Here is a 14,663-nt window from a genome sequence, read left to right as displayed (position 1 = left end):
CACCTGTAAAAGATTTAAACATTCTGTGATTCAAGACACAAGACACTTCGTGGAAAATGGATATAGTCATGATTAAATCTGTTATGCCAAAATAAGATAAACAACGTATGAAAGACCGTGCATCTCTCTGCCACCGAGGAAAAAGAATCAAATTAAGGATGAAAACTGCTAGTCCATTTTGTCAATTGTCTGCAGGATGCAGTGCTGTCTCCTGTTCTGTAACAGCAATCCCTATCTAGTGAGCTATTTAAGCAACTGTTAAAGTTTTTTATTGTGTTTAAAAAATATTATTCACCTGTGAATGTAATTGTCCAATTATATTGCCTCTCCAGATACACATTAGATTCAATCATGTGCAAGTTCTTGGAATAATCTAGAAAAGAATGAATAGAGAGGCGAGACATGTTCTCTCTTAGACCTGAATGTGCTGGATCTTCACCTAGAATGTTCTATAAACAGCCCCAACCTTGCTATATAATGCTAGTCAAGGACTCAAAGAACAATTCCATACATAACTGTATTTCAAGTTTTTTCTTTGTTTTGTTTTTTTTATTTTATTTATGAAAATTAGGGTAGAATACTGGGAGCTAAAAAGCAGGAGGAAAAATTAAATTGGACAGTAGTGAGAGACTTAGCTCTGAAGGTTTATGCAATCTTACTTGAAAGCACATGAGAGAATTTATAGAGATTGGTGCCAAGGAATATAAAGGCCACTTTTCCAAGGTGCTAATAGTACTGAAATGTCACTGAAGTCAATGGAAACTCAGGTTATTTTGCACTTCTTAGAAAATGTTTGAAAATAGCGAGTCCATAACAGGGACCTTGTGAAATCACTTGTGGCACCTGTATTCCCCTAGCAGAGCAAATATCAGAGCAGAAAGCAGAGGTTATTTTGAAGTAGAGGGGTGAAATCAGCTGCAAGGGAAAAAAGGAATTATTATTGGCACCATGTAGCATGATCAGGCAGTATGCATACACAATTACATGTGCCAGTACCACAGAAGATAGCACATGTTAATATGTCATCAATATATTGCTGTATGAAAAACTGTGTTAAAAAAAATTTACCAATTATTGTTCTTGAGTAGTAGATCAGAATATTTAAGTTTTGGGTTCTCTTCAATTACATTGACCAATGTCCAAATGTATTTAAAGTTTACCAAAAACGTTTCCCAAATTCAACACATTATGATTCAGTAAGAAAACAAGTTTTCTACAGAATGACACGAAGGGTCATGAATGACAGTTCTGGGGCTGCCTGTATTTCACCATACACGGATTCATATTTTCACCTAAGTGAATATAGAACAATGGACATGATGAGAGTACTGGAAATCTGTATCTCTGTGAAGCTCTGGCACTTCAGAGAGAGCTGAAGCACCTGGCATGGTGTTCCATGGCCTGAAACACCCATTTCTCCCAGTGCTCTCCATTTTCACCAGATGAACTCTGCTGATTCCACCACAAACCAGCTTCTGGCCAGGGAACCTGGTTGTGCCTCAACCACCTAGTTGAGAAGTTTCCATCTACTGAAGTTTCCATCTACTGGCTGAGGTTTGAGTTCTCTGGGTTAACACAGTTGCAGGAGGAGCACAAAAGCTGCCACTTGTCTTGTTTTAACTTATGGGTGTTTATTATTTATTAGCACTAACACAGTTATTTGCATGACAGATTTTTTTTTTTATTTTTTTTTTCATTGCTCCCCACAGAAGTTCTCTAAAATACTTTGTTCTATGACATTCTTATAAGAGCATGCAGATACAAAATATATAAGTTTCATTAGAAAAGAATGAATGATGGGGAAAGGTAATACACAATTTAAATAAACAAAATCAGTGTGTCTTACACAAAGATAAGGATACTCCCTGGGAGAATGTTCAAAACTTTGCATTTGTTCTCGTTAATTATACACTCCATCTTCAAAAACAGGAAAAAATGCAAAATATTTTTCATTCATTTTCCACATATATATAGCACATCTATTAATAAAATAATCATTGGGTTTAGTAGAATACATTTTACAGCCTGATAAGCATTGCATTACACACAAAGTAAAATGGCTGTATCGTTTACTATGCTCCTCTCTTTTAATATAATATCTGTAACAGCCTGCATCTTCTCACAATATTCTAACTTTACATTACTACAAAGCACAGATTTACAAATTGTAAAGGTCTGTACAAACAGGAATGCATTTTAATACAGAAAACTTGACACTATCACTGCACTTCTCTTCAAAAATATTCTTTTCTTTCTTTGACATTTTTTTGGCTTACACAACAGGGTGCCAAACATTTGTGACAGCTTACAATAGAAAAACAATATTGCTTTTAGTTAACAATGTTAGCTATGAATATATATTGACAGCATTTTCACTGCAGATTTGCTGCCAACATAATACAAAGCAAATAGCATTCAATATGTTGGAACACTCAGGGGAATTAAAGAGTTTCAAAAACAAATTTATGGCATTAGGTGCTGAATGCTAAATCTAATGAAAATGCAAATTCAGGAGTATCTCCTGCACATACTTCATGCAAAGGAACACAGTTTGGCAAAGTGATAAAATTAAGATTGTTTAAGTCAGGAGAAAATTATGTTAAAATGCCTCTGCTTGTTTGGCTTTTTATGAAGCCAGTTTTGCCACAAAGATTAATATTTTTCCAAAATTCTTTCTGCTTTTCTTCCTTGAATTACATCAGAGAGAGAGATCATAAAAAAAACTCTGAATTCAAAATGCTCCCAAATGTTTTGAGAAAACACAAATACATAGTTGTATAATTTTAATATTTGTAGCTTTACTACTAATCATATACAAACCCAAGCATCACTGTTCCCTTGAAACAACAGAAGCTGAGTTTTCTTTCCAAGTCTGTACATTTATTATTATCTACAAAACGAGCAAAGGAGTGCATAGAAATTATGATTTAAATCTTATTAGAGTACAGTAATCTACTGCAACATTGTAGTCTCATCTTCTATATATTGAAATGTATTTGTTAAACCGAATATTTATTGACCATACTTTATAACTGACACGACACTAATAGTTTTTAAACCATTTACAAAGCAAATTAATGTAGGTTAACAATACAGCAATGCCAAGAAAGCAAAAAATTGATCAGATTTTGTAGCTTTTGAATATAATTTTTTATTAATTTTTAGATGAACTTGATATTTATTATCACTGAACTATTACAAGGTCTTCAATACATATCTAACAGTGCTTGTAAGATATAAAAATATTATGTATTAAAACGACTTGTTTAGATAGATATAAACTTACATTGTTGTAAAACAGTTCATAGATTGCACTCTAGTATTACTTAAGGCATTTTGTACCCTCAAAATAACAAAGAAAAAAGGAAAAGTATTTGTAGTACGATCTTTGGGTTTAAGCACTAAAGTGTAAAATTATTATAATCCATAATTATCAAATCCACTATAACACATAGAAACTTATGAATTTCAGGTACATTAGACAGCTGAATGGAACACATTTTAAAATGAAGCTTGGCCATCACACACAGTTTACCATGAGACTCATACTACTTGCATTATAGAATAGCCTAAACTGCAAAATTATACAGTACTTCCCACTCTGGTGAGAGAGCCACAACTCTACATTTAGATCTGCAAAGGAAAATCAGCAAATGCAAAGCTTCACTTCTTTGCTAAGCTATGAATTTTAAAACATACTTTAGAGCTCACCCAGTGCAATATGGACCCATATTCTATAAGCATCAAAGGAGCTGATTTTTTAGAAGCTGAAAGACTCTTAAACTGGTGAAGATGGAGTAAACACAGTTAATTTGTTAACGTCTACTCTGCCTCTTTTCACTAACTGTCAAGGAAATCATATTTTACATTTTTTTCCAGCGTGTGCTTGGAAAGGATTTCCCAGTAACCTACACTAAATCTCACTGAAGGGTGACAACAGAAATCAATATGTGTCTCTGAAGAATAATCCAGCCAAATATTTACATTTAGAAAATTCATTTGTATCTATGCATGAGAAATTCCTGGGAAAAAAAATAAAAATTTTTTTAAAAATTATCTCCCTGTGTAAATGCCATCTCCTTTTATAGGCAATTTTTATAACGAACAGGCTTTAAATCAATAAAATAAATATCTATAACTCCATGTAAAATAACAATTGACCTAGGTAGGTAGCTATATTAACCTCTGGTTCAAAGAAATCCTTCTGCAGCCATAGGGAAGAGACAACCCACAAGGAGCAGCTATTGTAGTCTCATCCTGGCTATTCCAAAGCCATGGAATTGCCATTCCACATGCCTGCCAGGAAGGATATTCAGTTTAATCTGGCTATTGAGGAGATTCTAAACCTAACACTGGAGGTACTCAGCATCACTGTCGAATTTGCAGGGCCAGGCAATGCCCTGCCATGGACCCCACAATGCTCTCAAGGCTCTGATTGTGGGATTAGTTTTGCCCCCAGAGATGAGAACATGAACACACAACCATCTGCAAAGCTGCAGCTCTGCTTCCCTGCATCAGCCCTGAGCATGACATGGTCCTGCTCCAAACCATGCAAAGGGAAAGGAAAACCTACTAGGAGAATCTACACTTTGGTGGAATATGTTGCTTTTATTACGGTTTTAGTAAATATCTTCTGCAAAGCTTCATGGGAATTTTCAGAGGGACAATGAACACAAAACCCTTCAAAAATTATGCCACACAATCAGAAAATTAAATAAGTGTCTTGTGGAAGACCACCAGTTCAAGACAAGAAAAATTGCCATTCCACTAAAAGTTTGTTACAATTCAAGATCAAGGCTCTGAATTTATGAATCTTGGTGTTCAGGAGGACAATATGTATATTAAACGGGCAAAAATTTTGGTAGTAATTTTCTTCTCAAAGTTGAAAATTACAATAGGAAAATGGTTGTTCAATTTGTTGTCTCTTATCTTTTTTGGAAAATTATTAGGGAAAAAAGAGGCTGCTAAACAGAAGCCACAACCCTGCTAAGTGACTGGCTCAGAAAAAACAAATGTTTTGGGGCAGATTATTTGTATTCCTTATACCAAGCTACTAAAAGCTTCAGAAAGATTATCCTTTCCATTACAATGTAAACGCCATTCAACAACATGCACTAGATTTAGCAGAAATACATGCAGTTGTTTTAAATCTATGCCGAATGTGTTCCACTGTATATACATCCTCCAGTAAAAGGAGTAATAAAAAACTCATTTCTACTTGAAAAAACCTGCCAAGTTTTAGTTCCTACATAACGTAATGCATATTTAGACTAGCATGTTATTCTGTAAAAGATGTCCAAACAAGATGATTTGATGTTGGAATAGTCATCTCAGAACAACCAGAGCAATGTAAGGTAAAATAATTGTCAAGTCAATCTCTAGCTTACACTTTATTGCAGAAATAAATTGAACTCTGCTCAGGCTTTCTGACAAGTAATTCTGATACTAATGGGTTCAAATCCATTTCTCTTTGCTCTCCTTCCTAACAGGAAGCCTTATGTAATACTGTGTCAGAAATCTACCAGTTACTGGCTAATGTTTCCCTTAAATAAAAAGTCTCTGCCTGTAATAGTATTAACAGCTGCCATCAGTTTACAGTAATGAGCCACAGTTCATCATGGCAGTGCTACTATGAAAATTAGAAGCTTCCAAGGAGCTTCTCAATTCACAAAAAAAAAATTACCAGAGCCATCCTGAGCCGTGGTGTAACAGCAGATGTTGCCTCTCTAAGGTGTACAGGTCAGATTCTAAACTGTACTCCATCATTAGAATCACGCAGTTTATTATTCTGTGTTATATAGAAAAAATAAAGCAGTTCTATTTGGAGAGTCAGTTTATAAATCCAGTGTTAATTTTTCTTAATTTCTCAAAGCAAAAAATTGCACAGTCATTTTACAGAGTATTTCACAGCTTCTTGAAAAGATAAATTAAAATACATTTTGTTGAAAGAAACATAATAATTTAATTATATATAATGGAATATACTGGGTAACCTGTACAGTTTTCCAGTTTCAATTAACAGTAAAAACAAGCAAACAAACAAAAAGTAGTTCCATATCATGGCATTTTCATTTTATTTGCTCCCTAAAAAAATTGAAAGTGCAAATCTTAATGCTTGATAGCTCCAGAGTCCTATAAACAAAGAATATACTTACAAGCAGTATAGCAATGGAACAAAATGTTTAATTGAGATCAGGATGGGATTTTTCTGCAACCTTTAACATTTTAGGAACTTTACTCCCTCTGAAACCAATGGGAGACATAGATTATTCTGAATTTTTAAAAAACTAAAAATTATTCTGAATTGAACAGAAAAACAAAATCTAAAAGCAGAACAGTTAAAACATTTCATCTTTACTTGTTCAATGCATGCTTCCACATACTGATATAAAGACTTCTCAGTATTAAAAGGAAAATGAAACCAAATTTGCATGGAAGACAATTCACTCTGGAACTAAAAAAGGGAGTATTTAATCAGAAATCAAAAAGATCTTAAATTGAGAGAGAAGTAAGCATGTCACATCGCTGACATCGAGATCATCACAGCGCTGATTTTGTTTATGACATCTATAATGTATTTTTGACATTCTGAGTGACAGATGCCACCACAATAGGAAATTAAGCACACCTGGCCATTAGTTTCCTGTAGGCAAAACCCAGTGTTAAATCTGAAACACGCAGTATGTGTGCAATAATTACTGAACACTGGCATCTGAAATGTTCTTAGAGACAACTGGAACAGAAAAAGTTTATGATTTAACACTGTCTTGCCAAGAGCGAATATTTCACCAGGACAGATATTGTTCTGGTAATACTGAATATTGTCTGTGTTTACCAGCCTACCTGCATTCATTGCTTTTCAAAGGATGATACCTGTCAGGACAAGTTTTAGATAATTTCACGGAGATGCACACTATATTGCACTTACCAAAGTTTCACATGCACCCTCAATCTATTCCAAGCACAACTGAATTATTGATCCAAAATAAAATTATACGTACTTGAAAGGATTCCAACTTGGAAGAATCATCATTTATAAATCTAATTTTATACATGACCAATATAGGCACAAGTTTCCAAAATGGTAACATTATTTTTCTTCAAAACTGCAGTATGTTCAATTGATTTTTCTTTTTTTTTAAATATTGAGGTGCACATGCAAAAAATAATTGTCACCACTTTGTTTCTTATATAATTATCTTTTCATGTGGCTTCCTCAGTAATTAAATGATTAGTTCTACTGCCATATGTATCATCTAACCCTATGCACTTTTGACTTACAATAAAATTGTACCACTTTCCAACATAGGAACCAGTGAACCTACTTTTTAAAAGTACAAAGGCTCCTTTACAATAATCCATTTTGCTTTATAATACAAACTTCAGATAATTCAAGCCCTTCCCTCACAAAAAGTAATTGACCCATATTACTAGGTGCTGTGGTACCACAAGGTCTTACAAAATTTGCATAATGATTCTGCCTCCATCTTTCTTCCTCCCATTTTTTTTCAAGTTGCAGGGCATGGGCTACTCAAAGAAAGAACCTGCTTACCGTGTAGCAACTAAAAAGATATTTTCCAAATGCACTCACCCCAGCCTCATGTGTTTTCAAGGCAGCAGATATATGTATGCACATATTTATATATAAAATACACATATGCACTCAAATAGAGCTTTAAGGAACTTGGCCAGTGCAGGATGTACAGTGAACATTGCAGTGCACAGTGATGCCATGGATTAAACAAAAAAACTGATAGTCCAGACTTTGCTGCTTCTAAATTCCGAAAGGAATCCCAAAGGATGCAAACACATGACTCTTATTTTGCTCAACATATTTGCTAGTAAATACCAGATAATTTTCAGTGAAACCATCCTCTAATTCAGATTATTTTTTTTAATTTTATTCTTCCTCATGAAAATATTTCAAGACAGCTTTGCCTCCTTTTTAATCTTTCACAGAAAAATAATTATAACTTCAAACTTTATGCAGTATTTGCCTTTCTCCAAGGGAAAATAAATCACGATATGATATGACATGATAATGATGAATGATAAGGACTGACAAGCCCAGCAGCCTTAGATGCATGTCAGAGTTTAAATCTTGACCAAGTTCACCCAGAAGAACCCAAATCCACTATTTGATAGCTAAGGGAAAAGGAAAAACTTCACTCACATATGAAATAAATAAAAATTTGATACTGCTCTAACTAAATCAATACTAAAACTACAGTAAGCAGTGAATTAAAAGTTAAAGCACTGATGCTACTTACAGTTTCATCTTAAAGTCAAAATGGCAATGTGAGCTGGGAGTCTGTGCTGGGTTACTGATACCCATTTAACCTCTTAAATATAGATGGTTTTCAAGAAAATATCAGAAGCAAGGAAACAAAATACATTTCTATAACCAAACAAAACTGGTACATGAAAAAGATCAGGTTTTGTGTACCTGTGTAAACAGTGACTAAAATACCAAATACAGGAAGAGTTGGACATCTCTTTCCAGGGTGCTAAAAATTAACATGAGTCCATAAAGACAGGCAACAGCTGCAGGCTTCCTAAACAGGCAAAATTCAAATAATCTAGCCATCCTCCTTGCAAATTATTAGAAATAGCTATTCAGAGAGATTATAGGAGCTGACCAGAAGATGGTTAATAAATTATTAATGTAAAATATTACTAAATGAGTGGCAATACCTAATTTATTAGGAAGGTATATGTAATAAAACACTCAAAAGAAATTATGCATTTAAGATTGGTTAGGAATAGTTGCAAGAAACGCTTTATTCATTCGCTTCAAATGTATTCACTTCAAAATTTCAGAACTGTACTCTTCCATAAAAACATGCCCTTTTACATATGCATTTCCCAAAGCTGGGTAACTGCAATATAGCCTTTAATGCACAGTAAAGAAAATATCTGTCTTCTCAAATGAGCAGCTGGAAAGACTATAAGACGTTATAAAGCATCTTGATACCAGTAACTTAAATCCCCAAATGAAAGTAGAGCAAAGCATGTCTGCTTAAGAAGAAGAAGTAAAAAGGTAGCCTGCTTCCAACTTTAGACTGCTTTTGATGTCATCTTCGCTCCATCTTACTCTGGCTGCAGCTTCTGCAGGAATTCACTGCACAGACTGAGTTCTTAGGTCAGAAAAAGAGGTTGAGTACCTCAAATCACACCTGCTTTTCGTTCTTTCTTTCTTTCCCCCTGCTCCTCCAAGATGTGTCAGCTGGCATAAAGAGAGACATTATCTCTCCCTTTACAAATATCACTCATATTTTAAACAATCACAGCTGTAACATCATAAAGAAGTAGTTGTCTACTCAGCATCATTGAGTTGTTTCAGGACAGTAAGAAGAGACCTGGACATATTATAAAATCTAAAGCCAATAATAAATATTTCCTGAAAATCTGATCAGTTAAAAACAACAGAGATCTTACAGCCTTTTATATTTTACAAAACAGTATAGGACAAAAAGCCAGAAAACTCTACAATGACAGCTCCATGCATTCATAAAAATGTCCAGCTATGATAATCTCAGTCTTACCTGGGCATCCTGTTTAAATTTCTGAAGAACGGGCTATCCTTTTTCCTCATTCATACATATACATAACAAAAAAACCCCAAAAAAATCAAGAGTCAAAATTCTAGTTTCAGTCCAACTGCAACTGAAGTAACAGAGAGAATGTCTTTGAAGTAAATAACATTTGGTTCTTTGATTTTAACCTCAATCTGGATTGATTTATTAACTGTAAGTAATGATCAAGTCCTAGCTGCCAAATACCCATTCTTCTTCTCTATCCTTCTTGGTATATTTTGTCAGTACCTTTGTGATGAAGAACTCCAAATGTGTTTATCAACACTTACAGAACAAAATTTGGCACTATTAGGGAACCCCTTCTGTTGGAAATTCTTTTTTTAATCTCAGTGAAAATACCATTTCTCAACATGATTCATCAGACAGCAGAGCTGCTCAGGGTACACACACACAGAATTTGTCATGAGCCCTAGATGTGCATTACTTAGTGCTACAATATGGCTGCTGCGTGTTAAAACAAAAATCCTCACATATTTTTAATCCTTACATCGTTTTCTTGTGTTTAGTTCTTATCTCTTCTCAAATTGCTCACAAGTAAATTTTCCAGGACACAGATCACCTTTTTCTAGCATGGTTACAGTATCTGGAACAGTGAGTGTGAACCACCTGAGAAGAATTTCTGGCTATGGCCCTATAATAATAATCATTCTTATAATATAATCATTCTTTTCACCTCTAAAATCCTCCAATATTGGTACACCAGCGTATCTTTTATAATTTACCGCACGTTCACACATTCCTTTTTTTTTTTCCAAAAGCTCAAATGAATCACTGTTGCTACTAATAGCATTAAAGCCATTCTAGCTCAGAGGTAATCTTGCACCTGAAGCACTGTGTGTATTTAAAACACTTGAAATGCAATTGGGAGATGAAATTTGTTCATCCAATTTCCGGCTGCAGAGAGAAGAAATTTAGCAAAATTGTAGATGGTGTTTTAAGGGCCATGGAAGTGAATAGGAAGCAAACCCTGCCCAGTAAAGAGCATTATCCAGGAGCAGAGAGCAGCCTGTGACATGTATACAATTAGAGAAATTGGAGGCTTTGCCCATGAGACCATGTGTTCCACAGCAAATCCTATTTCCTTCACTCTCCCTTTCATGGATATGTGTAAATCATAAAAGTCTATGTGTTTTCCTTAAATATAACATATCGGTTTCTTTTTTTTCTTCTCCAGTACTGGTGTTAATTGAATTCACCAAACAAGTGACAAAAAAAAAATCATAGCTCAGATCTTTTCAGACCAACTGACTTGCAAGTCAGAAACCATATGAGACCAAAAGACCAAATTTTACATCTTGCAGGTATCTTACATGATGGTCCTTTTCCCCCATAAATATAAGGTATTAGCTTTTTTCTTTTTTTCTTGATTATTTTTCCCTGTTAAAAAATTATAAAATCAAACAGACAACATAAAACATCTGATGTAGAAGTCCAAGTCATAAGGAGAAAGAAATTCATTTACCAACTTCCAAATCTAAAAAAAAGTCTGTTGGTTCTAATTCAACATAGGGAAGTGAACATCAAACAAAGCAAGTTTATAATAAAATTCTAAAAATAATTCTGAACACATTAGGCCTGTCACTGGCAGGGTACAGAACTTAGCTCTATTACCTGTGAAGCACAACAGTAACCTCAGACATACGTAGCAGGAGCAAGGAAGCAATCACTGAAAAAGAATTCTGTATGATAGGGAAAAACAAATTAGGCCTGAGTTTCCATAGTGATACAGCAACAAAAGGCTGCTGCAATTTCCAGCTGTCTATACTGAGGCAGGAATAGAGCAAAGGGACTAGAGCCCCTTCTCTGAAAATTGGGATTAGCATACTCAGAATTAGCCATTAAATTTTAGTTCCGCACTATAAAGAAAATGTTGAAGGAACTGGAAGAGGAAGAATAATAATAAAAACAAGGAGTTCTGCAAGAAGCAAAATTACTAAATGCCATGGATTTGGATTTCATGGCTGGATTCTCTGGTATCTTAAAAATGCAAATTCCAATGAGTACTTTCTCCTATTCATCTCCTCTGTGGATTCTCTGATGTTTAATAAGAAATGATCTCATACTATAGCCTGTCTGCCAGTGGGAACACTAATGGGTCTCTTGCCCATCTGGCAGCCTGTTTTCCTGAAACTTACAGGAATTCCTGTCCAGTGGTGCTGAAACTGGCCAAGAGTTAAGAAGCTATTGAGGGAGAAAAGAGAGGAGAGGGATCAGCAGCCAGACAAAAACCTAGGCTAGCAAGTAGACAGTGTGATCATATAATCTTTGCTTCCTTGGGAAACTGGGCTAATTACCAAAGGACTGAAAGATTCACTTAGGATGAAAGTCCAGAGGCCCCCAAAGCGGAAAAATACTTAAAAGGTAAAGTGGTCTATTGGATATAGGGCTGAAAGAACCAAACATGATAGCTAGGCTGAGACACAAATGATGAGGAATGTTATAATTTACAGAAATATAAATGTTAGCCAGGGATGATGAGGATTTATTTGTACCAAGAGGAGTTATTACTAAGCAGAATTGCTACTGGGAATTGTGGGATTAAATAAAGGAAAGCTTTAGGCTAAAAATCAAGCAACACTGTAAGTGAGAGGAGTCTATAAAACAGTTTTGAGGCATAGGGAATGGAAGCTCCATGGCTTAAGAAAATTAAAACTGGAATGCGAAGAACCTGTTATGTAGAGATTAAAATACTGCATGGACAACAAGATTGGCAGGAATATCTAATTGGTCTTTCTTTTCATTTATCAGTAGAATAATAACACAAAATACTGCACTAATAGACAATATATAAAACAAATAAAGGGAGCTACTCTTTGTGAATCCTCATCCAAATGGCTAAAACCAGACCTAATATACATAAATGTGTAGATGTGCCTTCCCCACTCATTACATATAGGACACATCAAAAATAAATACAATATTATACAGGTAATGATTTATAGACAATTATTAAAATGTCTACTTCTACACATAATGTGATCAAAATTACTTTGTATTTGTATCAGTGCAATATTTTTAAGCAACACCGAATAGTTTGGGTTTCCTTGTTTCTGTTTTCTAGTAAAACATAAAATAAAATAATCAAAATGCAGAAAACATTACATTACACAGCATGTTTGGTGCAGCAACTTCTAAGTTTCATTTAATATCACTGAGCTGCAATGACTAATGCTGTCCATGGCCTGCAGTACAAAGACCTTAAAAGGGTTCCAGACTAGATTACATCCAGGCAGGTCTCATTTTAACGGAAATTGGAGAGATGAAAAAAAGATTATAGGAACACACATTATAAAAACAGACCCCACGAGTCAAACTTAATAGTGGAACCATTCTCTTTCATGTAGACAACCATGAAAACAAATATCCTGTAAGCACTAGATATATATTGTATCTTTCTACCCGATCTCTTTGCCTCCTTGAGACAGATTCCCATTCATCTCATGACTACATAATTTGATCATAGTTGAGTAAGGCACAGCAGGGGAAAGGGTCTGTCTGATAAAGTCTCAGGCTCCAGGACGATAGATAAACAATTTCATGATTTCCAGTTGTAACAGGAATGGTACAGTGCTGGATATTAAGATATTAGTCTCGTAGGAATACAAATATCAAGCTTCTACAGTTTGATTTTTTATCTTACTAAATATGTTTTCTTTCCATTAAGTAAAAATGACAGACTGATTCTGATAAACTAAGGCAGGCCACAAGAACAAAATGCAAGGTGCATGTGAAAAGTGAAATGAATTTTTTTTTTTTTTTAATTTTTCAATGGGGAAGTTATATAGTAACTTTTACAGGTATTCAAGTGAAAAAAATAGAGCAAGGAAGTTTCTTTCTCAGGGGGCATTTTTACTGCAAAAAAACCCATTATTTAAAAGTAAGTGAAACAGTTGTCTATCAATTTGCTTCACATTTAAACCTCCTCTTTCACAAGGGACACATTGGCAAGCAATTCCTCTGCTACAAGTCACTAGGGAAATGCCTGTTTGCAAAGCTACCTCACTGTTCCACATGTATTAAATGAAGGCTTGAGTGATAATATTTGAACAGCTACGATGGACTTATTTTTCATATATTAACACACATATTTAGCTGGAATGCAAAAACACAAATACATGGCAGCCATTATCAATACAAGTTCTGTTAGTTAGCAAACATTATAATGTCTTTGCAATCACCTCCTGTCTTGGATAGCAGAAAAGCATGGTCATACCTAGTCATGCTGATACCTGCTTTCATTTATAAAAATTCAAAGAACAAAGATACATTTCAGAGCAATTTTTAGTTACAAACCCCGGGTGTCACCTTTTTTGTTTAAGAAAACACATTCTGGAGCAAGCAACTTTGAAGACTCTCATGCAGTCTAGTTGATTATCACTTACCTGTGATTCTTTCACATTTTCCACGGTGAAGTTGAACCACACTCGGAAGCGAGGGTTGCAGGTGTCTGGCCTGATGAAGAGGTCATACTCAAACTCTGGGACATGGTGCACCCGGCCAAGGTTCCCTACCAAGGACATATGGAAAAGGATGTTTTAATGAATCACTAGTCAACTCTCCAGCAAAGACACTAGGAAAGGTTTTAAACGCTTCTACCTCCGTTGGTTAAAATATGCAAGTATAAGAGGCCTTACAACTGTTCCAAAGTACTTTTTAAAGGCAGTTCAGAATTATTTTTAAGGCTTAATTGCAGTCATAAAATAAAATATATACCAGCAAGCTACATGCACATAAATACACCAAAAAGAAGACAGCACAGATTTTTATTATTCACTCAAATTGACCTTTTGTCTCCTTTTATCTGAGTCTTCCAATTATGTGTCCTAACATCCTTTTAATTGTTTCCTTTATCTTTCTTTTCACTTTTCTAATGATGTCTCTGCACCTCTTTTTGCCCCCACCTGTATGGATTTCTTTCTTTCCAATTGCTGCTCCCCTCCTTCCAAAGACACAAATGAGATTTTGCCTCAGCTTGTTCCTAGTGAATTTCATGGAATAGTATTTTTAAATATAGTCAGAGCTACATTGTCCCCTATGGCATTATTCAGCAGGCAACCACACTGGCTA

At 34.9% G+C, this 14,663-nt stretch overlaps 1 protein-coding gene across 2 annotated transcripts in view; it reads right to left on the bottom strand.

Annotated features, from left to right (window-relative positions):
• Positions 1 to 14,663, bottom strand: part of BEND5 (BEN domain containing 5) — an 860,026-nt gene that overhangs the window by 801,023 nt on the left and 44,340 nt on the right. For both annotated transcript variants that reach the window (XM_085067639.1, XM_085067643.1), the window contains exon 3: positions 13,979 to 14,103. In XM_085067639.1, the coding sequence (XP_084923765.1) occupies positions 13,979 to 14,103 (125 nt within the window). The remainder of the gene's footprint in view (positions 1 to 13,978; positions 14,104 to 14,663) is intronic.

The sequence above is a fragment of the Lichenostomus cassidix genome, chromosome 8 (genome assembly GCF_008360975.1).
Source record: "Lichenostomus cassidix isolate B80296 chromosome 8, HeHo_3.0, whole genome shotgun sequence".
In the NCBI taxonomy this organism is placed as follows: Eukaryota; Metazoa; Chordata; class Aves; order Passeriformes; family Meliphagidae; genus Lichenostomus; species Lichenostomus cassidix.
This window is presented reverse-complemented; position numbering and strand designations above follow the sequence as displayed.